At 38.8% G+C, this 26,557-nt stretch overlaps 1 protein-coding gene across 1 annotated transcript; it reads right to left on the bottom strand.

Moving 5' to 3' along the window:
* Positions 1-44: 44 nt before the first annotated feature.
* si:ch211-93g23.2 (uncharacterized protein LOC100005086 homolog) lies at positions 45-13,143 on the bottom strand. The gene is made up of 8 exons (XM_033979638.2): positions 12,960-13,143; positions 12,506-12,606; positions 9,585-9,699; positions 7,376-7,536; positions 6,146-6,359; positions 2,516-2,619; positions 1,465-1,602; positions 45-480 (listed from the first exon to the last, which is right to left on the bottom strand). Exons 3-8 carry the CDS (start codon positions 9,690-9,692, stop codon positions 393-395), a joined length of 813 nt encoding a protein of 270 aa, XP_033835529.1. The 5' UTR covers positions 9,693-9,699; positions 12,506-12,606; positions 12,960-13,143; the 3' UTR covers positions 45-392.
* Positions 13,144-26,557: the final 13,414 nt, after the last annotated feature.

The raw sequence follows: 26,557 nt of genomic DNA, 5'->3' as shown, positions 1-26,557 counted from the left end.
AATGTGATTATTTGGATATAATAAACTATTTAATTATACTTTTGAGACATGATGATTTTAGATTTTATTGGACAGCATAAAATATATACAAATACAACATACTGAACCCTAAATGATTGATACATTTGGATTATCAGGCATAAATTGTATTACTAAGTTGAATCGTTCAGATTCACAGTGAGTACAATAAACACATCAACACATCAAATGAAAAAACAACAACACAGGCTTTTGATTGATTATATTTAGTAACTGTAGCTGTTTACTAATGTAATGTGTATAATTGTTGAGTTATTGTGAAAATAATCAAAGGGAATGTTTGTGGAACTTTACAAATACTGATGCTCTGAAAACAATCTCAAATCTCAAAACCGGAGTGGTGCACATGAGGGTCAAGGTTTACACGCGATCCAGTAGAAGTACTTTGTGACCAGGGTAACTTCAGTTTCAGGAGATGAAACCTGCAAAATGTCCAGCAACCTACAAAAAAAGAGAAAGGGAAACCAAATGGATCATGTTTGTTTTGTATTCTTTTTTTATTCGAAACAGAAATGGAGAGAGAACCCAAACATTGAAAAAAGTAAGAGTAAGTAGTAATATTACTCAAGTAGAAGTACAAATTTGTGGTCCAAGAAATTAGTAAAGAGCAAAAAAGTATTTGGGAAAAGCACTACCCAAGTAAGAGTAACTTAACAAAACTTATAAGTTAGTGAAGTTAATGTAATAAAGAACAAAACATTAAATAATGCCCAAAAATTAGACAAACTAAACTATATCTGAAGAAGCCGTGGAAGAAACACAAATGTTCAAATCATTTCATAATAAGTTACTCAAGTAAATATAACTCGGATTAGAACAGATAGAAAAATGCATCAAGATGAAGAAAACTGTGTCTGTATATTTGACATCACTGTAAAATGTTAAAACTCAAAAATAAATTTAAAAAAGCTATAGAGAAAAAAACAAGCCCCTCAGCTGAAAGCCAGTTATGAATCCATTTTAAATTTTTCCAATTTGCGCCCCCAAATGGTGGGAGTTGGTATTTTTAACAACTTTTTTTCTTGCTATTTTTATATAAAGTTTTTAATCCAGAATAAAGAAAAAAAGAAAAAAAAAATGACCCTGACTCAAAAGATCTTACTTTAGCTCTCTAAAGGTGCAATATGAGACGTGTTCACCTGCTTGTCTACATGTATGGCATTACATTTCTCCATCTCTGATTAAATAATTAACTATAAAGAGGGTTCAAATCGGGCCAAGGAGAGATCACTAAAATACTCAAACATGCATGAGTGACATAAAACCTCTTCAGGCATGTTTTTGCTGAGGGAACAATGTTATAACATGGTAGAAAGCTCTTTAAGACATAAAACTCAAAATGTGTGTGTATTGGTTGACATTTTGCTGAATAATTCCTGGTGTAAGGTTGACACATTAACTCAGTGCTTTAGTGTAATATCTTACTTGTTGCGTATGCGATTGGACATTTCCTCAGCCTCTTGTAAATTAGTTTCCATCCATGTCCGATACGGACTAAAAGTTTGTACCAGGCTGATGTATCCGTTCACAGTGATGGTTTTCCTCACGTCCAAACCCTCGTGCCTGGAAACACAAAACACCATCACATATGAGACAATCAAATTAAAATCGTCTTTGCCCCAAAACCTCTCAGACTACTCCTGTCCCAGCCTGCAGGAGGTCAAAGAACCCAATAGGTGCATTAGCAGTAAAACTTTGCAGCTATAATTACTAATAAAAACACTCTCACACATTTAACCACATCCTAGGAAACTCGTCACTCACAAGTTATTTACTCTACGCAGCACAAATACACAGCAAAGCTTCGGTAAGTTTCATTTCCACTTTAAAGTCTCCATATTACGCTGTTTTAATGTTGTTTCCTTATGCCAAACAGACCTGGAGTTGTGTTTTGTTTCATTCGCACATGTTTAACACACAAACCCTGCATATTTAGGCTGAGTTCTTCCTTGAAACAACTTTGTGATGTCATGGTCTAATACAGGAAGTGCTCCACTGTGGTTTAAAACTCCATCCACCTTCACTAGAATCATTTGGATAATTTTAGCTCCAGATTTGCCCATTTAAATGTAAAAAGGTATCTGTTAAACTGGGACAGAGCATTTTGATCTTTGGAGATTTGCGTTCCTCAAACATGTGTGAATGAAACTCAACTCAACGTATTGTAGAGAGGCCGTAGTTAGTCATCGCTGCTGATTTAAAACAACAAAGTAAACATCCAAACGTATGTCTATTATTTTCCTGGCTGTTTCTTACCTCCTGCAGTTGAAAGCCTCTCCTAATCTGCGCCTTATGTAAATCGGACTGCGCAGTTACATGCAACAGGTATCTGAGTATGTATCGCCTTCTCCAAATGTGTCATCGATATAATTTGATTCGATTTAAATTGGATTACGCCAGTTGCGTGTAAATATAGTGACTAGTGAATGTTTTATTTATGGTGGACAAGTGAACGTAAGAACCGATAGATACGTACCACTCTTTGTCCGGATAGGGGCACAGGTCAAGCATGTCTTTGTAGATCTGTATTGTTTCGGAGCCGAGGTGAGGGTTTCGGTACGGAATCAGGGCGGTGTAACACTGAAAAATAAATAAAATTAAATAAATAAATGGTGGATGTAGCGTAATCCAAACTGATACATTAGCTTGTGTGATAATTTAATTTAAACAATTTCCGATTGCTTTCACCATAAAATAAAAGATGGCATTAGGTTAAATTAGTGAGTAAATAGATTGATTATATCAGATTAGAAAGACAGGCTTCCTAAGTATGGGATTAATCTCCATGGAAACAAGCAGGACACGTCACAGCCTTGTTTTCTCTTGTGCCTTGAGTGTAATACAGGGGTCAGCGACCTTTAACACCCAAAGAGCCATTTGGACCCAGTTTGTAGGCTGTCGTCTCTGAAGTGTGAACGGGTTTGTTTTTAACATGTGAGTGTGACGCTTATTTTGAACAACAAAAAATAATAAAATATGTTTATATATTTATATATTTTATTTTAATATTTCAAGATCACAATAATGACATTCCATGTCCCCAGAGCCAGTATCCATGTCCAGAGATCGAGTCGTTACGACCGGATCTCTGGACATGGAGACGTAAGGGATCCACCCACGGGGCGATGCAGGTGGTGGGTCCAAGGGAGGACGGCCCCATGTCGCGCCTTCGGGCTGAGCCCGACCGGGCCCTGTGGGGAAAGGCTCAGCCACCAGGCACTTGCTCTCGAGCATCCACCCCCGGACTGGCTCCAGGCTGGAGCCCTGGTAATGCCAGTCTGGGCGAGGTAACTAGCCTTAGTTGTTCTCTTGTCATAAAGGGCTTCTGAACCGCTCTTAGTCTGACCCGTCCCCCTGGATCTGTTTGCCATGGGTGACCCCACCAGGGCACAAACCCCCCCGACAACATAGCTCCACCACCCCTCCACCACGTTAAGGTGGCGGTTCAGAGACAAAGCTCTCAATTATGTTTCTACCCTCACCCATGGTCATGACCTTTGGGTAATGACCGAAAGGACAAGATCGCAGATACAAGCGTCCAAAATGGGTGGCTGGGCGCTCCCTTAGCGATAGGGTGAGGAGCTCGGTCACATGGCAGGAGCTCGGACTAGAGCCAATTCTCCAAGTCAAGAGGAGCCAGCTGAGGTGGCTCGAGCATCTGTTCAGGAAAAAAAATGCCTGCACACATCAGTGAGTGCTGTCTTTTCAGTTGCCTCCTTTAAAGCCCAGGATTTCCTCATTTGTTATATTGACTTATCATTTCTGTCATAAATTGTGGTTCATCTTCATTTGGGGCATAAATATTTAACCCCTTAGCATTCCGGGTGATTTTGGTGAAATTGCCTTTGTTCTGACCTCTCCAAATTAAAATAATCACCATTACTGAACCCTCAGTAGTAAATGCACAAGTTTGGGGTCTTTGTAAAGGGAACATCCTATAGTTTTACCCACAGGTGTCAGAATCACTGTAAGTTTGTCTGCTGAGCATTTATACACTTTGGAACACACATTAAAAAAAAGTTTTCTCATCCTCGCCAAAAAAAATATTGTGAAAATGAAGGTGTAGAAAGCTGCAGTAGGTAGCTGGGGACAAAAATACACCATACCTCAACTGACAAGATTGTTGACCACTTACATTTCAAATTTGAGGTCAATACCTATAAAAATGAGAGTTTTACAGTCATTTTATCATGAGTAAGTCCAGGCCTCTCCAAACCTATCTGAATGAAGACATTTGGAGAACGTTTGGAAAAAGTGCAATAACTTTTGAATGTTTCAACCCACAGACATCAGTGAGGGCGGAGTGGACACTTTATTAAATATCTTAAATAATTGCATGTTTTGCATCTTGTGTTTTTTCACATTGTGGTTTTTATTTGATTACTATTACTTCTGCAGCTTTCCTGTTGTACTGTGGACAGGCAGCGTTTAAGATTAATAATAGATTTGATTGATGGTGAATTATATTAAAACAGATTTAAGACATTTTGTGCAATAGAGCTCCCCCTACAGTTCCCTTTTGAGAATTCCCTTTTGGAGAACTGCCTTATTTATTGAAATAAGGCAGTTTGATCACATAAAAAGAAACATATTGCCAAAAATTTAGATAAAAGCCAGGTTTGCACAGGAGAGCTCTCTTTGGGTCATGTTAGCCATATTTCAAGGCTGGTTTTCTGCACAGAGAAAGCACTTGGAGACGCTTCAAACACCCCAAAAATACATATTTAAGCATCACATGGACTTACAAAGACGTTTAATGAGGTAAATATGCTACATAGCTTTAGCTCTGCTTTAATAAACAATTGTATTAATAAATCAGTGATATATTGGCATTCATATGTAACTACACATGCTCATATATGAAATTCTTATATGTGACATCACATGACATCAACAGATTCTATGTTGAAGTCTGTAAGTGCAGCACAAACCCAGCCTCACTTCAACTCAGCACTCGAACGAGCACGCAGCGACCGAACTCAGAGCACGCAAACATGTCCAAAAACTGGTGCGACTTTACTCCTGAAGAGGACGAACTCCTCTACAGTGAGGAATTCAACCTGATGGAGGAGCTGGGGATAACTTCCACCAATCCAGGCTCTCTTGAGGATCCCTCACCATCTTTTGAGGAGTTGGAGCAGTTAGAGCCTCAAAACCAACAGAGGTCTAACGAGGAAGTCGAGTGGGACATGGCCTTAGTCATGTTTCAACTCGAGGAGCCGGTGATGGCATCCACCAATCCAGACCAGACTTCTGGACCATCTGAAAAGGCGGGTCACACCTTTCTAACTGTTGAGGACTTGGAGAGGGAGCAGTTAGGGCCTCAAAACTATGAGAGGTCTAAGGAGGAAAACGAGCGGGGCATGGCCTTAGTCATGTCACATCTCGAAATGGCCTTTAAAGCTGCTCGGGTTTTAGATGCCAAAGAGAAACATCTGCTTCAAGAATTGGAAGACCTTAAGTAGTTTCGCGAAAGAGAACGTGAAAAGCACCAGGAGGAGAGGTTAAAGCTACTGAGGAAAATGAAGCTGATCATTCTCGCTCATAACACTAAGATGGAGAGAAAGGACAGAGCAATCCAAGAACTCCAGACTGAGCTGGACAAAGTCAAAGAGGAGAATGGACTTTTAGTGAGACAGTCTGAGGAACGATTCAGCTCAAAGATGGAGCAATAAACCAGCTTGTGGAAAAGCATGAGGAGGACAAGTTAAAGGTCCTTAAAAGAATGAAGCTGATTATTGAAGCTCACAACACTGAAAATGAGAGAAAGGACACAACAATCCAAGAACTGCAAACTGAACTGGATCAAGTGAAGGAGGAGAGAGAAGCCCTTAGCGACCAGTCAGTTGAGCTGAAACACCAGCTTCAGTCAAAAGACGACAATATTGTAGTACTACAGAAAGAGGTTGCTGAAATTAAAGGCATGTTGGAGAAAATTCAAGAAGATTCTTGCCAAAAATGGGTGAGATGGAAAAGCAGAGTTTCCACAAGGATACTGCTGATCTGAAAGCCAAACTCCAGGAAAAGACTTTGGAGAACACACAGCAGAATTCAGAATTCGAAACACAAAAATCTGTCATATGCATGTGTGAAGTACAGTTCTGACCTCTTTGCAGACTTGTTTGAGTTTCTCGGTGACATCTCCGTACTCCAGGTACATGTCCATGGCGTACGAGAGCAAAACCAGACAGCCCCCGCCCCTCAGCACACGCCCCGCCTCCTCCAGGAAGCGTGGCCGATCGAACCAGTGCGCCGCCGTCATGGAGGTCACCAAGTCCACTGAGCCGCTCTCAAGCGGGAGTTCCTCCGCTGGACACTGCCTGGAAAGAGCACATATGCAGAAATAACATGGGAAAGCAGTTAAAGTTGTACTGTGTAACTTTTCAGGTGAAGACAAAGATGTTACTGCTTTGCCTGGAATGTCGCAGTGTAAAATGAAACCTTAAAATTGATTTTGCATTTATTGAATTGCAGGTTTTTATATATAGGTGGTTGACTGCTCTTGTGGCTGACTGGCAGGCACATTGAGCAATTTTTATTTATTTATTTTTATCTTCAAATTTTGACCAATTGAGAAGTGAAGCATGTGCAGTTCAAAGGACAGAAGTTAAGGACTATTGGATTGTGTGATTTTAGCCGTTTGTTTTTCCTGTATCCATGGCAATTCTGCAGGGGGCTAGCTATGCTAACCAGCTAGCTCTGACATGCCACAGACGTTTTACAACAATACAACAGAGCAATACAGCGGATGGCAGAAAACGTTCCAGAGTGAATCCGAAACAACAGCATAGCGTGAGAGAGCCTTAAGAGAGCCTTTCCTGTCTCCAGAGTTCACCTGGCAGGACACCGAGGGACACTTTAGTTCCGTTACCTTCCTCAAACTGCCCTGACACTGGATCTGATGACTCTTCCTGTTTAGCTGCACTGAGACTTTTGTTTGAGCTTTCTATTATTATTGTATTTTACTGCTCTACGTGCTTAATTCAAATAAAATGACATTGATTGATCAACTGATTGATATATTGTTCAAAAATACCTGCATGCATAAACATTCTAACTGTAAGCGGTCTGACTTGTAAGTTGGCTTATAGTGGAGTCACTTGCTTGTCTCTATAAAGATTGTTTAAAGCCCTACTGTGTTAGACGATGAAATATTAAAAATCCCCAAGAATCAAGAATGCACACTCACAGAACTGGAGTTATGTCAAAGAGGAGGGTATTTTACTTTTATGGGGTATTAATTGGTGGTATTCTTCCCATCACTGGAAACAACATTATAACATAGATCAGGAAATAGTGTAATATGCGACCTTTAATATCAATACCTTGATATTACCTGTATGAAACATTGTCACACTTCTGATTGACCTGTGCATTCTCGAGCTGGGCGGGGCTTATGTCTGTCCCGATGACTTGGGTGAAATATGGCGCTAGGAGAACGGTGCCCTGCCCGGACCCACAGCCCACATCTACGGCTAGTTTGCCAGGCAGCGGCATCTGTGGGAAGAAGAAGGGAACAGGTTGGAAATGTATACAGGTTTCTGCATCGGACAATCATGTAACAAATGTACACAGTGATTAAGTGAAAAGAATGATACTGATGTCCTGACAAATGGTATAATCATATTAACTAAATAATATAATATGTATTATCTAAAATCTCTTCACGCATGTTTTTGATGAGGGAACTACGATATAAATAAAAAAATAAAAATCAAACAATACTCTGGGAATGCATATATATTGCATTTATTTTTTCTGTATATAATCTCACTTAGGACATTTTGAAAAATACATGTTTTATTAATTTCACGGATCAGGATTTAATCTGGTGGGTCAACCCTAGTCTCCCCTACAATCCTTATCAAAGTATGTGAGTAAATATTTTTAGAAAGAAAGAAAAAAGCTGCTAAAATCCCACATAAAGACAAATTTGATGCATTAAAGTTGCACAATGTAACTTTTCCGATGGGAGGTTCAAACCCCATGATTCCATTTATTCAATTACAGATGTTTCATTGCTTTCTCACTTATCCACAGATCTGACTTGGTCTATTCACATCATATGCTTGTCTCCATGAAGACTGACATGTTTAATGCCATGCTGTGAGATATTGCAGGCAAAGCAATAACATCTCCATGGAGACAAGTAGGCTACAAGTACCTTTCACAGGTTTGGCCGACATTTGTATTCTGAACTTGTAGGCTACAGCTAACACTAGGCTCCTTTTAAAGCTTGCAAACTTCACTGTTCCGACCTGGACTGGAAACCACTGTCAAATGGAAATAAATAAACATTGGTGGTTATCAAAGTTTAGAATTCAAAATGAAAAAATATATATAAAATTGCGGGGCCACGAAATCTATCATCACTGCATTCCAAGCCCCTTTTTCTGAATGGTTAAAAAAAAAAAAGAAAAAAAGATGTTTCGTATAACATGTATAATCATTATTTTTCATTGTATAAATTGGTGAGACTACATGCATAATCTGCTCATAACCAGATTATTGTTTTAAACGTAATATTAAAGCAACAGTAAGTCACTTTTTAAGACAAAAAATAGACTAAAATAAAGGCATGTTTTTATTGCACAAAAAAATGTGTTCTTACTGTGAGTGGCTTGCGTCTCCACAAACCTGACTCCCACTCCTCCTACTTGTTTCCTTTAGCCATTACCGTCCACTGTATGGTATGAAACATATTTATCTCCATGGAGAATGTTCCAAAGTATGCTTTTAACTTGTATCTATTTCTATGGAATCATGTTGTTGACGTGCCACCTCCAGAAATGTACATACTGTACCTTTAAACTATTTAGTAGTAAGTAAATTGCATGTTTTAGTCTTCTAACAGAAGCTGAACACACTTTGTGCAAAGGACAAAGTGCAGCAGGGGACCAGATTTAGTGCATTGTCATTTTTACACCTTTTCAAAGTAAGAGCATGGCTGCATCTCATGAAAGCTGACCATTTTATTTTGAAAGGTCCACTGACAATATTTAGTAGATTTTAGCGATATTTTGAGGAACTTGATTTGCAATTTGTAGTAAAAAATCTCAGTAAAGTTTTGGCAGCTCTCAGCTCTGCAACTACCCACATCGGAGGACAGTTTGAGCAGTTATTCTCTTGAACAGAAAACACACTGTTCCACCTTGTGATGTCATGTAGTAATACAGGAAGTGCACTACTGTTTTAAACTCCATACACCTTCACTAGAATTTGGGTCATTTCAGCCCTGGAATTGCCAATCGCTACTGAACTAACGGTAAAAAGTAACTGTTGTAACTTGAAAACTCCTGCTTTATGACATCACAAGGTGGAGCAGAGCATTTTGAGCTTTGGAGATGTAGACAGACTAATAATGCAGGATTACTCAAACATGTGTGAACAAAACAAAACTCCAGGCATGTTTTTGATGAGGTAATAACATTATGACATGGCTAAAAGCTTGCACGAGTCAATTTTGTGCAACATAGAAGCAGATTTTAGCTACTATACTTCGCCAGTCTAACCAAGTTAACAACTTTTTCAAATCTTTTCCTCACCCTCTTCTTAAGCAGCCCCATGATCTCGCTGACCACCTCATTGGGGGTCACTCTGTACTTGAGGTATTTCGCAGCGTGATCCTTGTCTTCAAACAGTCGCACGGCCATGTTGATACTGTGGACACAATGCGACAGAGTTTACTTAGACCAGCCAAGCTCCTCCCTTTGGTTAGTTTTTGCCAAATGGGGCATGAATTGGACGGTTATTCATTCACATTCCCCAGGCGAAAACTGCAGGAGGCCCATGGAATTAAAGAGGCAGTACAGAAGTTTACTTGGGCTTATTTAGGGTTGTCAAAAGTATTGAAAATCAGATACTAATCGTTACTTTAAACTTGATACTCATTTGAGTATTGATACTAAAAAAGTCGCATTGGACAGAAATGAATCTTTCCTGAAGCTTTAGAATGATCTTGAGCTGTATCAGAACAAGTATAAGACACTTAAACAAGTATACACCCATGGACCACTATGGAAACTACGGGACGACTGAAGGATTACACAGATATAAGGCCACATGGGAATATAAAAGAAAGTACTACTATTTATATTCTTTCATTTAGATAAACAGTGTTTTTTATTATCATTATGGTATCGGAATCAGTATTGAGAATGAATTCTATTCCTTAGTATTGAAATTGAGTATCAATTGTGACAAAAAGAAAAGAAAAAAAAAAAATATATATATATATATATATATATATGAATCAATTTTATAGCAAATTCATGTTGGATCTCTACTAATTACTCAGGGTACACAAGATTACAGTGACTCACTTCACACATTCAAGGTTATGTGTAACAGGTAGATAAAGGGGAATAAAAGCAATCATTTGGCTGTGTAGGGAGCGGATACACTGATTAAACATTCATACTGATAGAAGGAATCAAAAGGCAAAGATTTAACACTCAATCTAAGTTCCTACTCTAAAGGACCTGGTTTAGTTCTGGTTAAGTCCTGGTCTAGTCCTTCTCTCACCTATGGTCATGAGCTTTGGGTAACGACTGAAAGAACAAGATGTCGGATACACATGGTCAAAATGAGTTTCCTCGTCATTTTGGTCTTAAAATGTTTATTTTAACCCACTTTACATGATCCTGGAGTTTTTATTTCACCATTGTGTCCCTAAATGAAGATATGAACATTAATAACAGACCAATCAGACACCCTCTCTTCATTCCCACTAGCGTTAGCAACAGGTTTGATTAACAGCGTTGCTAGGTGTCCACCCCAAGCTAAACTAGCTACCTTCAACATCCTTGCTTGCTAGCCTCATTTGGCTGTACCCGAACGCTATGGGTGAAGTCACACTCCCTTAGTCCACTTCTACATACAGTCCATAGCCCTCCCTAATTGATGAAAGTGCCTTATAATTCCTGGACCTGGAGTCATGTTCAGAGCATGGAAACGCAACTCAACTGGAGGAATTTGCACCAAACTGACGTGCTCCAACAAGGCACCCAAGCGAACTGTAGAAAAGAGGCTTTAGCAATGGGGTGAGGAGCTTAGTCACTCCTGATTTTTACTCTGTTAAAAAGGCAAAAAAAAAAAAAAGAGAACTAGTTCATTTTGTAGTGGTCTAAAGTTATTCCTCACTTACTTCAATTCAATTTTTATTTTTCACAATGGTCAGAGTTTAGTAAGGCACATACATACCCACACGTAGCAACACACACATCTACAACTCAGCGTTTATGTGCTACATATAGAAGTGTATCTTGTTCACCCATTTCCAATTGACCCTGTGAAAAACATGGAACCTAAAGAAGCTGTAAAGCTGATGGAATGGGGTCCATCACCCTGTGCGAACACCCATGATGGATTGCAAGTTTTTTTGTTTGTTTTTTTTTTACTTTTGCCATTATATATATATATATATAGTGTGTGGGTGTGTGTGTGTGTGTGGGGGGGGGGGTGTATGTGTGTATACATACATATATACACACATAAATATATGTATAATACATACACACACATCCGCAGAGAGAAGACCCAATGCAAGGAGAACTTGAGCCGCACTAAGTAAGTTAGGCGCTGTAACTTTCCAGTAGTTTGTATTTTAGATTTCTTTTAAATATAGGTAATGAGGACTGTTTAATATATTCCATATTTGTGGACCTCTATAGCAGACACTAAAGCTGGTACTTGATTCACCATCAAGTTTATAAGCACTTTTCTCTACTTTCAGGGACCAGAGCTGAGTTTTTCTGTGACGGTAAAGCAAACAACAGCTACGCATACTGTATATTGACCTCAAGAGCTGCTTATATAATACATCTGTACCACAGCAAGACATGTTTTGCTCAAATACATGGGGGGGACAAAAAAATCAAGTACAGAGCATAAATGAACATAAATGAAATATAGTGAAACCCTTTATGAGCTTTCAGTATTAAAAGCATTGACACAAAAGAGCTGTTTGTAATGGGTATATGGGCTAGAGACCCGAGTAGTAGTAATAGTGCATTGGTCTAGAATCAGAAGACTAGGAATTGACTTAGGAAGAGAGTGACAGAGACAGTATATTGTAGTTAAATGGTACCATGTATTGAAAAAAATCGAAACATAATAGACAGACAATGGCCATACGACAAATAACACAAACAATCACTGAGAAATTCAATGATGTAGAGTCCGGCTATTGGGAGTCCAATGTCCCACAACCCCCCTGAGTTCAGTCTATATGCTGTGACCAGCTCAGAAGTTCAAGCATTTACAATTTATAAAGAGGTGTTGGAAGTAGATTATGGGCTGGATCAATTTGACCAGACATTTAAGAGGTAGATTATAAGGGTAGAGTAGGGGCGGAGTAGAGGTGGAGTAGGGGCGGAGTGGACGTAGAGTAGGGGCGGAGTGGAGGTAGAGAAGGGGCGGAGTGGAGGTGCGAGGAAAGCAAGACCCACTATGATAAGCCTCTTACCTGGCCCAACCAGAGCAGGTGCAATTCACTTATAGAAAAAGTCTCCAGATTTAGGCTTGAGGTTTAATCTGTAGCTCGCCATCCAAGAATGAGAACCTGGCCTGTGTGAACATAACATATACACAATCATCTAAAATTCAGTTAAGTCAATAGCAAATGCAAATTCTAAGCAATATATAACAATACTAGCTGGATTATCAGTGAATAATCATGACAATCAATACAAAGTACAATAATGCATTGAACCATGAGCGTTCATATATACAAATCAAAGCTTGAAATTAATCACAGCCCGTCTATGACATGACATAAATTAACCAAAGAGTCGTTGTAAGTTTCATAGTGTGTGTGTAAAAACTATTGGAGAAAACCGGATTTAAAACGCAATGCTAACCCCTTATTATGAATGAATGGAGCGCGCTAGGCTACCGTTAGCAAAATAAAGCAGACTCACCAATTCCCCTTTATATCACGAACTCAAATCTCATTCCTGATGTGACATTGACGCGATGATCAGTACCTATGGTTGAAGAGTAAGTGTGATGAAGTTGGAGAGTTGTTATGGCGAAATGAAGGTAAATGAGAACTTTAAACCAGGAGGAGCATGCAACCGGCGTTGAATGCTCCTCGCGCTAGCCTCACACCTTCCGGGGGTGTGTAGCTGTCTGCTAATACGGGGCTCTGATTGGCCACAACGAGTCACGTGAGCTGGCGCGTGAGATTTGATAACTGATATACTAGGGAATCCGCATTTTTCACCCGGGTTACATGTTCCTTTTTTATTATTATTATTTATTTTATTATTAATGATTATTATTATTATTATTATTATTATTATTATTATTATTATTATCATCATTATTTATTTATTTGTATTTTTATTTTTTTTTATGGATGAATGGATTAAACGTAAGACTGGTAGCCTATTTAAATTATAGACATCTTCTTCTTCTGTGGATTTTAATGGTGGCTTACATCCAGGAAGTTGTAATACCAGCCTCTATTGTCACTAACAAAAAAATAAATCCTCAACATAGACATCTTGAGTGGCTTGAAGCAACATATGTACCTATGCACTATGGATGTACTTACCCCAAACAAACAGCAGATGGCAGCATATAACAAAGTGTGGACTACATGAGAAACATCACGACCAGTACTATGGGTTTGTAATGATTTTAGACAGAGCAGGTATGTTCTGTCATTATTCTTCAATCTCTAATGTGGAAAAATAGTTATGTTGCGTGCAGTGGTTAAGCATTTGTCAGAAAACAGGAAAATTGTTGGTTCAAATCGCACCTGAGCGCATATTTAGGCTACTGTTGATGGTTGCAAATAAACCACACTGACCGCTACAATCAGTGATGTGGTGGGTTGTAAAAGGAAGTGCATCTGTCTTGATAAAAAATCAGCAAAATCCACATGCAAAGGTTCTATATGGAGAGCCCCTGGCAACCTTGAGTTTAGTGTGTTTCATGTTTGAAAAGAAAATCTTTGCACCAGTCAGGTCTAAACCAGGATTAAAACCGGTCTAAACCAGATCTAAGTTCTCTATATGTAAGCATCCACCTCAGTCTAAGCAAATCTAGCCCCAGGACTAAACCAAGTGTTGGGTGGTGGATGTGAACCAGGACCAAACTGGGTCTTAAATGGGTTTAAAGGTCGAGAGGTCGACTAAACAATGTCTAAACGTAATTATAGACCAGATCCTGTAAATTATGCCCCAGTGTAGTCTAATCTAAACCAGGAATGATACCAGATTAAAGCAGGTCTAAACCAGGTCTAAACTAGGACTGAACCAGGACTAAACCAGGTCTAAACCAGGATTAAACCAGGATTAAACCAGGATTAAACCAGGACTAAACCAGGTCTAAACCAGAAATGAAAGTGGATTAAATCAGAACATCAGCATCAGAGTAATGCAATTTAACTAAAGATCCAGGGATTAAATCAGAACTAAACCAAAACTAAACCAGGACTAAACCAGGACTAAACCAGGACTAAAGCAGGTCTAAACCAGGTCTAAACCAGGTCTAAACTAGGATTAAACCAGGACTAAACTAGGTCTAAACCAGGACTAAACCAGATCTAAACCAGGTCGAAACCAGGTCCAAACTAGGTCCAAACCAGGTTTAAACCAAGTCTAAACTAAGTCTAAACCAGGTCGAAACCAAGACTAAACCAGGTCTAAACCAGGACTAGACCAGGTCTAAACCAGGTTGAAACCAAGACTAAACCAGATCTAAACCAGGTCTAAACTAGGTCTAAACCAGGTCTAAACCAGGACTAAACTAAGTCTAAACCAGGTCTAAACCAGGTGTGTATTTCCTTTGTCAGATGAAGCAGACCTGTATTTCATATTGACATGGGGACATTTATCTCCCAGCTACAGAACCAGGAGAGGCTTCATTTAGAACGGCCTTTAGTCTAATCTGTTTAATCCATTTCTATCACACAAACCAATACCGGGCTCTCCATGATGAGTACCCGGATTTGGGCTCTCACCATAGAGCACCCGCATCTTAAGAAATGTTGAGGCCTATTGGTTTAGTCCTGGTTGAGCACTTGTTTAGTCCTTGTTTAGTCCTGATTCAGTCCTTGCTTAGCTGTGGTTGAGTCCTGGTTGAATTCTGATTGTGTCCTGGTTCAGTCCTTGTTTAGTCCTGGTTGAGTCCCAGTTGAGTCGTGGTTGAGTCCTGTTCTAGTCCTGGTTGAGACCTGATTGAGACCTGGTTCAGTCCTTGTTTAGTCCTGGTTGAGACCTTGTTGAGTCCTTGTTGAATCCTAGTTGAGTCCTGTTCTAGTCCTGGTTCAGTCCTGGTTCAGTCCCGGTTCAGTCCTGGTTCAGTCCTGGTTCAGTCCTGGTTCAGTCCTAGTTGAGTCCTGGTTCAGGCCGGTCTCAGCCCTCTTTGTCCCATTCTTCTTGTTGTGTGTGGAGGTTTACAGCTGATGGAGGAGGCAGAGCAGTGAGATTTTAATGTCGGAGATTTAAGAGGTTCATATCAGGCACAGCTCCAGACTACGGGGCTCGGCAGAGTGATAAAAGTTAAAGAGGAGGTCCAGTATTCCACGCTATATTGGGTTTATCGCCATGACAACGGCTTATTTTCACAAACATTTCACTAAAGCCACAATAAAATGTGATCGATTGTAAGTAAGATAATTGCAAAAGTGAATAGCGTCCATAATATTTGACTAATATTGGATGTTTAGACCTGTTTTATTTTGTTAATCTGTTCATTCTGTGTAACTTTTAAGCCTGATTTTACCTTATTTTTTTATATTTTATATGTTTTTGTTGCACTGAAAAACTAGGGGAAAAAATCAAGACTTTAATCTGAGCAGACTTGCATTTCCACAAACCTGACTCTTATCTGATCTGGAGGAGTGCCTTCTCCTGCTCGTTTCCATGGAAATGTTGTTCCTTTGGCTATAATATTCCACAGTATGGCTCAAAACATATATATATCTGCATGGAGAATGTTCCGAAGTATGGTTTTAACTGTATTTCCATGGAATCGTGCCGGTAATATGTCAGGTCCAGAAATCTATGTATCCATTTTAATATTATTCAAAGGTGCACTGTGTAACATTTCAAGCCCTTGTTTAACACACAAATCCTGCATATTTAGTTGTTTTCTCAAACAGAAAACACTCTGTTGCCCCTTGTGATGTCATGTGGTAATATAGGAAGTGCTCCACTCTGTTTTTAAACTCCATACAGCTTCACTAGAATCATTTGGATCATTTTAGCCCTTGAATTTCCAATCTCTACTGAACAAAATGTAAAATGTAGCTGTTAACTTGAAAACTACTACTTCATGACATCACAAGGTGGAATAGAGCATTTTGAGCTTTGGAGATGTAAACAGACTAATAATAAAGGGTTACTGAAACATGTGTGAATGAAACAAAACACAACTCCAGGTATGTTTTTGATGAAGTAACCACATTATAACATGGCTTAAAGTAATTTTGTGTAATATGGGGCGTTTAATAAATAGCAATTTACATTTCCGCCACCAGATGTCACCAAAAATACTAACAGCTCCTTCAGAGGGTTGTCGATGTTAACAACTAGAATGTATAAGGTACAGAGAAGAGGATATGGAAAGAAGGCCAACCAATATGTGCAAATTAACTGCTTTCAATTCCAATATGGAGGCAATAAATAAATGAAATGCAGTTATGGGAATATGAATTGACTCGCAGGACTTAGGAGCTGAGTACCTGTTATGATTCAAATGTCCCATTACCAAATCCCATTGTCTGAGCAGAAACATTGTGGATGTAAATTTGGGCCTAATGGTGTGGAACAGGCAATAACCATTAGCGTTTTAAAAGTGCACTGCGCGGTATGCGGATATGCTATGCTAATGTCAGGAGAACACAGAGGTATGATGGGATAGTATAGGGCAAATATGAAACCTGGACAATGGAACATGGGCTTGTAGATTGGGTTTGGGAATTGGCGGGCAGTTTAGTTGTACGTGGCCGCGACGTATACAGGGTAATTTCAGCTAATGTGTTTTAGCCAATCATGTTTTGTCATTTGTTCTCATAGTTTTTTGTTTTGTTTTTTTATTTTCATCATAGTGGCATCAGTTTTATTTATTCTAACTAGGCCTGTCTATATCTGTGTAATCCCTCAGTCGTCCAGGTCTGATCCATAGCAAAAGAAAAAGTGCGGAGCTACGTACACTGAAACTCAAAACATTTTCAGCTTATAGGTTAGGTCTATTGTGCTGCCTTAAGTGTGGACTGTGCCTGAGTCCTACTTAGCATAGTCAAAAAAAAACAAAAAAAAAAAACAATAGTGCTAGCCTGGATGTTATTAGGTGTGAAATCACTCATTAGAGGCTTGAATGACTACGCTAAGTATGACTCTCCTACCATGTTTTGTCCATTTCAGAGATTTTATTTTGCTTTTTCTAGGCCTGTCTATATTTTTTAGGGTCAGTATTTATCGTGTGTAGTTTTTCTTTCTTTTTTCTCTATTTTTTGGATACATGATTTATTTATTTTTTTAAGAATATTGTAGATTTAGAATAGTTTTTGGGGTTTAAATCTGCTCTTTGGTTTTTGTGTCAGATATAGATCACTTTAATTACTATTGTTTATCGTCTATATTTACTTCAGCAACATATCACACATCAAAATTTGTTATAGTGACAGGCCTATTTGTAAATCATTAAATCAACAATAAAAATATAACCACAAGGAATGTAAAAGAAAAAAAAAGTTTTGAGGTGTTAAAATAGGGTTGTAAAAAAAGAGAAGACAAAAAGATTACCACATACTAATCAACACAGTATTAAAACTAGATACTCATTTGAACAAGTATCGATAATGGTCTTGATGATCACTGGGTAATTTTAAAGGGACCATATGTAAGATTATCACATCCCAAAACATGACGGAAATGCGTCCCCAGGTGTGAGATAAACATGTTCAAATCAATTTTTTTTTTTTTACTGATAACAATTCTAATGCTGATTTATTCTTCATTACAAAAACATTGGACGTGATGACCAAGTTGTTTCTGGCCTGTCCATATCCTGAGAATGAGAAAAACATGTATGTGTCTCTATCTGCAGGTTAAGACTCTGGCAACACAGGTTCAGTTGTGATTGTAGGACCTTTTTAAAACAGTAAGTGCAGGCTGCATACAGTTCCTAGAAACTATTATCTTGTATTGAAAATTACATTATATTATTATTATTATTATTGTGGTATCAAAATCAGTATTGAGTAGCACGCTGTTTTGTCAGTATTAAAATTGAGCACATCATATTAACGTATTGGAGTATTTTATGAAATGTTTTATGTTTTTCGGGGTTTTTTTATGTATTTATTTTTATTTTTTTTATGCATTTATTTTTTTGTATTATTTTTTTTTTTTTTTTTTTTATTAAACCAAAATATTTAAACTATACATATACATATACTTAAACATAAAATATCAGTTAAGCTCTCTATTCCCAGGCTTTGATATTCCGCACACTGCTGGCTACCCCCACCTGATGCTCGCGTACTTGTAGCCCTCTCTCATCCTATAGGCTTTATGTCACGGCCCCTGTCAGATCAGGTGACCTTTTGTTCCAGGCTCGTTAGACGCGTAGGGTCGTTAAAAAGCCCTGTTTAATTAGCAGCACGCCGGCATTGAGAGAGGAGCGGAGCTTGGTGGTCATAGCCATGGATCAATGGGCTTCTACGACGGCTACAATTAGCAACCAGGGACCTCTGCACACTGAACGGGAACGGATGGGAGGATTTACATTAGAGAAAAACAGGTGTAGCTAATCGTTTTATTATGCTAATGGGAGGTTATGTGTTCAAGAACGTGGCACAAGATCACCTTTTGTTTTAAGGAGGAAGTTGCAGGTTTGAAGACTGTCTGAATCATCCTATGTATAGAAATTTGACATATTTATACAGATTACGTTCAGTCCTCGCAAAAGAGACATAACATGCAAAACTCACCGCTGCCCCCTGTTGCCAGAAGTAAATATTCCGTTGATTTTTCCTGTAGGCTTTCCGAAAAAAAAAAAGAAATGTATATTAAAGGTTGGAAAGCTTGCACGGGGTTAATCTGCTATGTGACCTATAATTTTATTTCAAATCTGTTTCTGAAACTTCATAAACTAAGTTACTAAGTTATGAAAACATTTAGCTTTTTGGACTTCAAATAACCGTGTTACTCATATTTGTTACCATGGAGCTGGTTAGCCTCTGTTATGGCCTTCGTTATCCTAAATCTTTACTTGTATTGTTATGGATCTCTTTACCTTAAATGTTTATTCATGGAGACATCTGCTGAAGTCAAACCCAACCTTCGTAATACCATCTGTTGTTATGTACGGATGTGTCTCTTGTTTGTTAGCCCTTGGAGTCTAAGACAAGATGCGTCCAGCCGCTTCGAGCCACTTGGATTAGACTAAACTGATTGTATTGTCATTATGTGTGTTCATTTGTCAGTTGAGGGTGAGGCGACACTCTGTTATGGTCAACAGCTCTTTGACAATTGTGCACAATTGATTCAATAAACCAGACTCTTTGATTCAAGACAACATCTCTGTTTATTTTATATCTTTAAGGTTTTTACCATTAGAAATTCTACCAACACCTCTTAATACTTGAAATGTTCTTACTTCTTTCTTACTTTTGGTCCTTGGCACTTTGTTTTGGTGACGTTTACAGTGACATACCATTGAGCAACGGCGAGTGGACCTGTTTTAAGTTTTTTTCCAAGTCAATATTCTGATTATAATGGGTCAACATATAACATAACGATCCACGTGTGTCATAGCAGAGAAAAGCATAATTCACTCCCTTTTAGGGCTGTCAAAAGCATCAAAAATCAGATACCAATCAATACTGAAACTAGTATCGAATCTACATACTTATTTGACCAGGTATCAATAAGACACATTCACAAGAACTTTTGCTGAATCGCTTTAGAATAATCTCAAGGTGTATCAGAACAAATATAAAACACATAGACTAGTATACACCCATGGACCACTATAGAACTTATGGAAGGCCACATGGTAATACTACTCCATTCTATATTGGAGTACAAAATAGAACTGAATCAATGCACTACTTGTGGACTTTTCTAGCCAGAAGGATTGTCTCATTAGCATAGCAGATGTTTGTTATATTATTATATTATTATATTATTAAGTTTACGGCTACTCCTTTTATAGAGCTTTGTTCAGTGGAAATTCACTTTTAGTTAAAGAGTACTGGGGAAAAGGGGCGACCTTGTCCCACACCTCTTATGCTAACTTGTTATGTTACATTAGCCTAGCAGTTTTGTTCTCTCTCTATTGTTAAGACAGAAAGGTTCATCTTGATAAAAGATTGTGCACCCCCTAGTGGTGTGGCAGTGGCTCAGTGTCGGAGCTGTAAAGAGACCTACATCACAACACAGGATTTGCCTCAAAATTGATAAAAAATAATGTTTGAAGTTAGATCAAAAGTAATAAAATACATTTCTGTAACACTTTATAAAAACTCACTTTAATTAGCCATTATAAAGAATGAACAAATCATTCTTAATTAACTGTTTATTGTTATGAATTGCAATTTTGTTAATGCTTTATTAAGCCTGTAAATATGGGACTGTTACAAAGTGTTACTAAAAACAAAACAGAATGAATATTGAAATCATGGGCATAACTAAATCTTTTGTGGCATCAGTGAACGTAAAACAGGCTTAAATAATGTCCACAAAGCAGGTGAAGTGTCTCGCCCAAGGACTTAATGGCAATATGGGGGCGTTGAACTGGCAACCTTTGGATTATACGACCATAGCGTCACATAAACTCTGAATCAGTTACATAATTTGCATATACTTCCTAATGTCATAAATTAAATACACAGATTAGTCTTTATGCCATTCAAAGCACCAATGCAAGACTGAAACATTATGCAAAGTACCTATTTTTACCTTTATTTTTTTCAACCCAGAGTATCGTCCCCTCCCACCTGCACCGTTGGTATAGCTGTCAATCAAATCTGTTGCTAACGCTAGCAGGAGCAACCTTGGGAAAGAAGGTGCCTGATTTCTTTGTTATTAATGGTCATATGTTGATTAAGGGACAAAATAGCGAATTAAAACAACAGGATCATATGGAGCAGCAGCAGTTACAGAGAGAGGGGCGATGTTTTTTCTATACAAAGTGAATTGGAGCCAGTGTCGATGGAACTGGAAGCGTTCCCATGCTCACTTCCTATTTGGAACTAGCAGATTAGCTACTGTATGTCCATTTAATATGCAGTCTATGGGCAAGACAGTTGTCACAAAGAGTTAGCTTTGTTTCATTCAGCATACCAATTCACAATGACCAAAAAACAGTCCTAATTTCTCCTTTCGCTCGTGTAACCTGCAGGAAGAGAGCGTAAAATTCCCATTGACATGCACATCCCGGAAAAAAGTACACAGCACCAAAGCACAGCTACCCTGCAGAGAACACAGCCAGAACCAAGAGGAGCAGAGAGGAGCAGAGAGAGAGAGATCTGCACAGGTGTACCGCTCTATTTCTATACCAGGAAGGCTTGGATTTTTTTTTTTTTTTTTTTTTTTTTTTTTTTTGAAAGGGGGAGAGAGGGGGAATACACTACCTGAATAATACATGGGCAGAGGAGAGAGGAGGTTTTAAATGTTATCTGGGCTTCTCGGGACTGTCAATTTTAAAGTAGGGGTTGTGCACTAAAAAACAACTATACAACTATTACCATTTTTGACTCTTTGTGAATAAATACTTGGAAAGATCCGAAACAGAGGCAACAGGAGGCGAAACTGAAGTGGAATAGTGTGAATTTAATGGGCAAGTTTGGATAAGACTGAATATCCTCAAATAGGAATGAAAAACGGTAACCACTCTGCTACTTGTGAGTGATATCAGAGCACAGTTAGAAAACATTACCAAAAGAGTTTTTCCAATTTTTTGTTATTTATTTTGGCAGTTATAATGCACACTTAATATTTTAATGAAGGCAAAAACTAGAATAAATACTAAAAAAAACAGAATAAATTTTAGTTCTTCGTTGAATCCTTAGCTTCCTTACACACTATATCACAAATACTGAGGTTTGTTTGGCTAAAATTCAAATTAGAGCCTCATAACATAGTATTTGTAGTTCAAAAGTCTGGAAATTGTAGCTTAAGTATTGTTAAAAAATGCAAAAAAACAAAACAAAAAAAATGCTATAGGCTAATCATATTTAATACCAATGGGGGACAGCCAAAATGAATATTGTTATAATGACTTCTTGGGTGTAGTCATTAATAGAAATGATCAGGTTCAACAGTTGTGAATGTACCTTTTGGATATTTTCATGGCAAGTACAGTAACTCCTCCCTCATTTTTGGTGGGAGGAGCTAAAGTGGCGCTAAAGTCTTCAAAGCGAGTGCTCATTTAACATGTTAATTTAGAGCTTTTTATCAATAGAGCATACCCCCACACCCTCTACCATGTTTGCTTTCGCTGTTTAAACATAGTCAACCCCTTTAGACCAGTTTTAGACCTGGTTTAGACCTTGGTTTAGTTCTGGTTGCACTTGCGAATCTAAATATGGCATGAAGTACTGTTTTGTTTACAAGAATTCCCAATCATGGGTTAGGACACCACTCATTAGCGCTACCCAATTTCGCTATTATTATTTCTGCTCAATTCTTCCAGCAAATTAACACAATTAGCACGTTTTGCAATACCCAACTTGAATGTAACATCGTGTATATAAATAACATGGTAGCTTGTTAGCCACCCACGGCCGCCTTAGTTAAAACTCCACTCACATAGCACGCATTTGGGCTGATAACTGCAGCGCGGAACCAAGGCAGAAACACATTTGTAATCCAGTTAATTAGAGACAGAGATTCCAGCTAGAATAATGAGAATAGTGCTACAGAATGCACGGGAGATGGTAAACATGGCCGCCCTGTACGCTCCAGTCGTGTGTGTCCAAAATATGTAAATTTGACCAATAGGATTACAGCGTTCACCGTTCACTATCAGATGTGTATCATTGTTAAAGCGGAGGTGTTACACGTTGTTGCCGTATTCATTCGTAACACATAACATATTTAAATCGCCATGTTAGCTTTTATTTTTTGAAAATGCTATATGCGTGATTGACGCCCCTCTTGCTCCTGTAGCACTACCCCTTTCAGAGCGGTATCACAACAGGTTTATGAAGTTGTAGTATATTGTTTTGGATCTTGGTTTTGTGTATTTATGAAAAGCGTTGGACAGAATCTTACAGCTAACAGTGAGGAGGGTTCGAATAGGACCCGGGAGAGATCACTAAATTACTCAGACATGCATGGATGACGTCTTAAACCTCTTCAGGCATGTTTTTGATGAGGGAACAACGTTATAACATGGTTGAAAGCTCCAATTATGCTTAGAACCCCATCTTTAATAATTGCGCTACTACTTTTCGATTTATACATTTCAGGCATGGTTAGATCTGGTTTACCACTGGGATTTACTTTGATATATGCATAAGTAGTTTGTGGCGTTATGTTAAATGTGCTGTGGGGGTAGTAAAGAAGATATGGCTGCATAAGAGAGCCTTCTCACATAAATGAAATTCTCTGCATTTGACCGATCCTTCAACCAGTGCTGGGGCAAACCTCAGGAGTAGTGGGACCCATCTCCAGATCTTGAGCTAGCCTTGGTCAGGACTACCTTAGCTGGAGGATTTGACCTATTTTGCATGTTCTGGGTTGATTGGAGAAACCGCAGTGCCCGAAGGAAATCCATGGTCCACGGTTGAATCCATGACTTTGCTGTGACTTAGCTGGAATTACAACAGATGAGCTGATTTGTGCAGTTAATCAAGTCCCTTTCAAATAACATAACTAAAGTCATAAGCTTGCGTTAGCCAACAGTTTTTCAGAAAGTCACACGAAATGTTAAAAAGTCTAAAATAAAATGGACAGGACCAATGAACGCTTGTTGTTTAACTCCATTTTGTATTTTTCTCGAGTTTTCAAACCATCTAAAAACATGTCATGGTAGCTGCTAAACATTCCACCATAGACATACATACCCCCCTCCCAGCATGATGGCACTGTAGCATCAATACCAGTGTTTCTTAAAAATATGCTAGATTCTAATATTTGTTTCGTATGGATTCAGTGTTGTCCACGTTTTGGTCGTCCCTTGAGCAATTTCTAACTATAACGGTAACTACTGTAGCAATGATGGAGTCAAACTTTAGACATTGTTTAGCCCCAGTTTAGCCCTGGAATAGTCCTGTTATAGACCTGGATGAGATCTGGTGGTACTCAGAAAACCTTGATAAGTGGTAAGTTTGAGAGCCACTGACCTGTACGTATGTCATATCGTTGTCCGTGTCCAACCAGTAAATAAAATTATAAACTTCGCCAGAAATAAACAAAAAAAACCCCCAAAGATTTAAAATATTAACTTTGTTTTAGTCAAATGAAAAGTCTAAACTAGTGATGGGGCTTTCGGCTCCTTTGTGGGATCCGAATTTTTTAGATGCGTTCACTTCAAAGAGCCGTTCAAAAGACTGTCTCAGAAGAACTCATTTTATCTACAAACTTATCACATAGAGAACTGACCGAGGCTAAAATTGGTTCAAAATGGTTCAAACTGAGAGTGGGAGTGTGTTTACCCTTTGAAATTTTGAAAATCTTAAATAAAAATTCTACACTAGAATAAAAAAAAAAAAAAAATCCACCTTCAAGCCATTCAAAGCACTTTACATCGAGGAACCACTCACCCATTCACACACACATTCATACACCGGTGTACACAGACACTGGGGGTGAGGTGAGTTAAGTGGCTTGCCCAAGGACACAACGACAGCGTTCATCTACGGGAGCTGAAATCTCACCGACGACCTGTGGATCAGCGGATCTGACCACTTTACCAATGATGTTTATGTCGAGAGCAGGATTCGAACCACCAACCTTCTGATCAGTGGAGAACAAACGTCACATCACTAGTCTAACCAATCGTATGCGCTTGTGGAAATGGTATATAGGCGTTACTTGGACTGGTTAGTTTTCTCCAGCTGTGCCTTCTCCACCCACTCCAACCAAACCTCTACCTCCTCCTGTTCAACACCTGTACATCCCCTTGATTTCGCTCTTTGTTCCCTCACAAAGCCCTGGCTGTATGTGTGTCTAACTGCCGTGACGAGCTGAATGGGAGTGAGTGTAATGAAAGAGTACCGCCGCGCTCCACCGGGGGAGCTGCCAGTGCCTGTGGCGGCTGTGGGCGGCTGGCAGGGGACCCCACGTCTCTGTCACATCTGCTTCGCCCGGCATGCCAGCGCTGGGAGGACGCAAGCTAACATGGAATTCTGACTAGAGCCTCTATGGTATTTAAGTAAGGTACAGTTTAAAGGTGGAATACGCTACATGCTTGTTTTCATGGAGGTGTCATGGATTTGTCTAGAAAGGTATGGCATAGCATAGCATTGCAATAAACTTATCCAAAGAGAGAAAGAGTTACCAGTCAGATCTCTGGACAGGTGACTTCTAACAGTAAGAATGGAGATTTTTCAAGCGAGTTTGAGCAACCAATCAATATGACTTTATTTGTCTGAGAGGGGCAATTTAAGCAGATAGGACAGTAAAATACAACAATAATAGAAAAGCTCAAACAAAAGTCTCAGTGTAGCTCAACAGGAAGAGTCACCAGATCCAGTGTCAGGACAGTTTGAGGTGAGGATCAGCCCTCAGGACAAAAGTGTCCCTCATCTCTGTCCCGAACTCTGCAGATACTTCAGGAAAGCCTCTCTTAAGCCTTTCTGTTGTTTGGGGCAGTCATGAGATGGGACATTCCCTCTGGATAGTTTTCTGCCATATTTTGTGTAGAAAGTCTGTTGCATTGTTGTAAATAAGTCTGGAGCATAAAGGGTCGCCATGGATACAGGAAAACAAACAGCTCAAATCACATCTAATAGTCCTTAACTTCTGTTTTTTGAACTGTGCGTGCTACACCTCTTAGCTGGTCAAAATCCCAAAATATTAATTAAAAAATGTGAGATTTAAAAAAATTAAAAGTTTAAAAACTGGTCAATGTGCCAGACAGCCAGCCACAAGAGCAGCCAACCACAATCATGGCAATCACTTAATTACTAACCGACGGTGCACTGATTAACTTTTCTGTTGAATGGCCAACCACCTACTTGTCTCCCAATAAAATAACGAAAAAAATTAATTCTTGCAAAACAGATCAGTTTAATGTCACACTGTGGAACTTTTCAGAGCAATACCATCTAAATGAAAATAGCTGATGGCACCTCATTCCAGAAAAGTTACAAAAATATTATTAACACCTATTGTCTTTAACGTTTAGTTAACCAGGAGAGCCCAACTCAGATTTTAAATGTCATTTTCACATTACTGGATAAAGTGCAAATGAAGTGTCTTGCCAAAGGACACAACACCAGTATGAACTTGCCAGAGCGGAGATTGACCCTGTGACCTTCAGGCTGGATGGTATAGTCTTGGCTCCTGTAACTGTGTACTTTTTCTTTTGCATTTTTGTAGTGAAGTTA

This window comes from Periophthalmus magnuspinnatus, chromosome 2, assembly GCF_009829125.3.
Source record: "Periophthalmus magnuspinnatus isolate fPerMag1 chromosome 2, fPerMag1.2.pri, whole genome shotgun sequence".
NCBI classification, from domain to species: Eukaryota; Metazoa; Chordata; class Actinopteri; order Gobiiformes; family Gobiidae; genus Periophthalmus; species Periophthalmus magnuspinnatus.
Note: the sequence above shows the minus strand (reverse complement) of the source record. Positions and strands in the feature narration are given on the sequence as shown.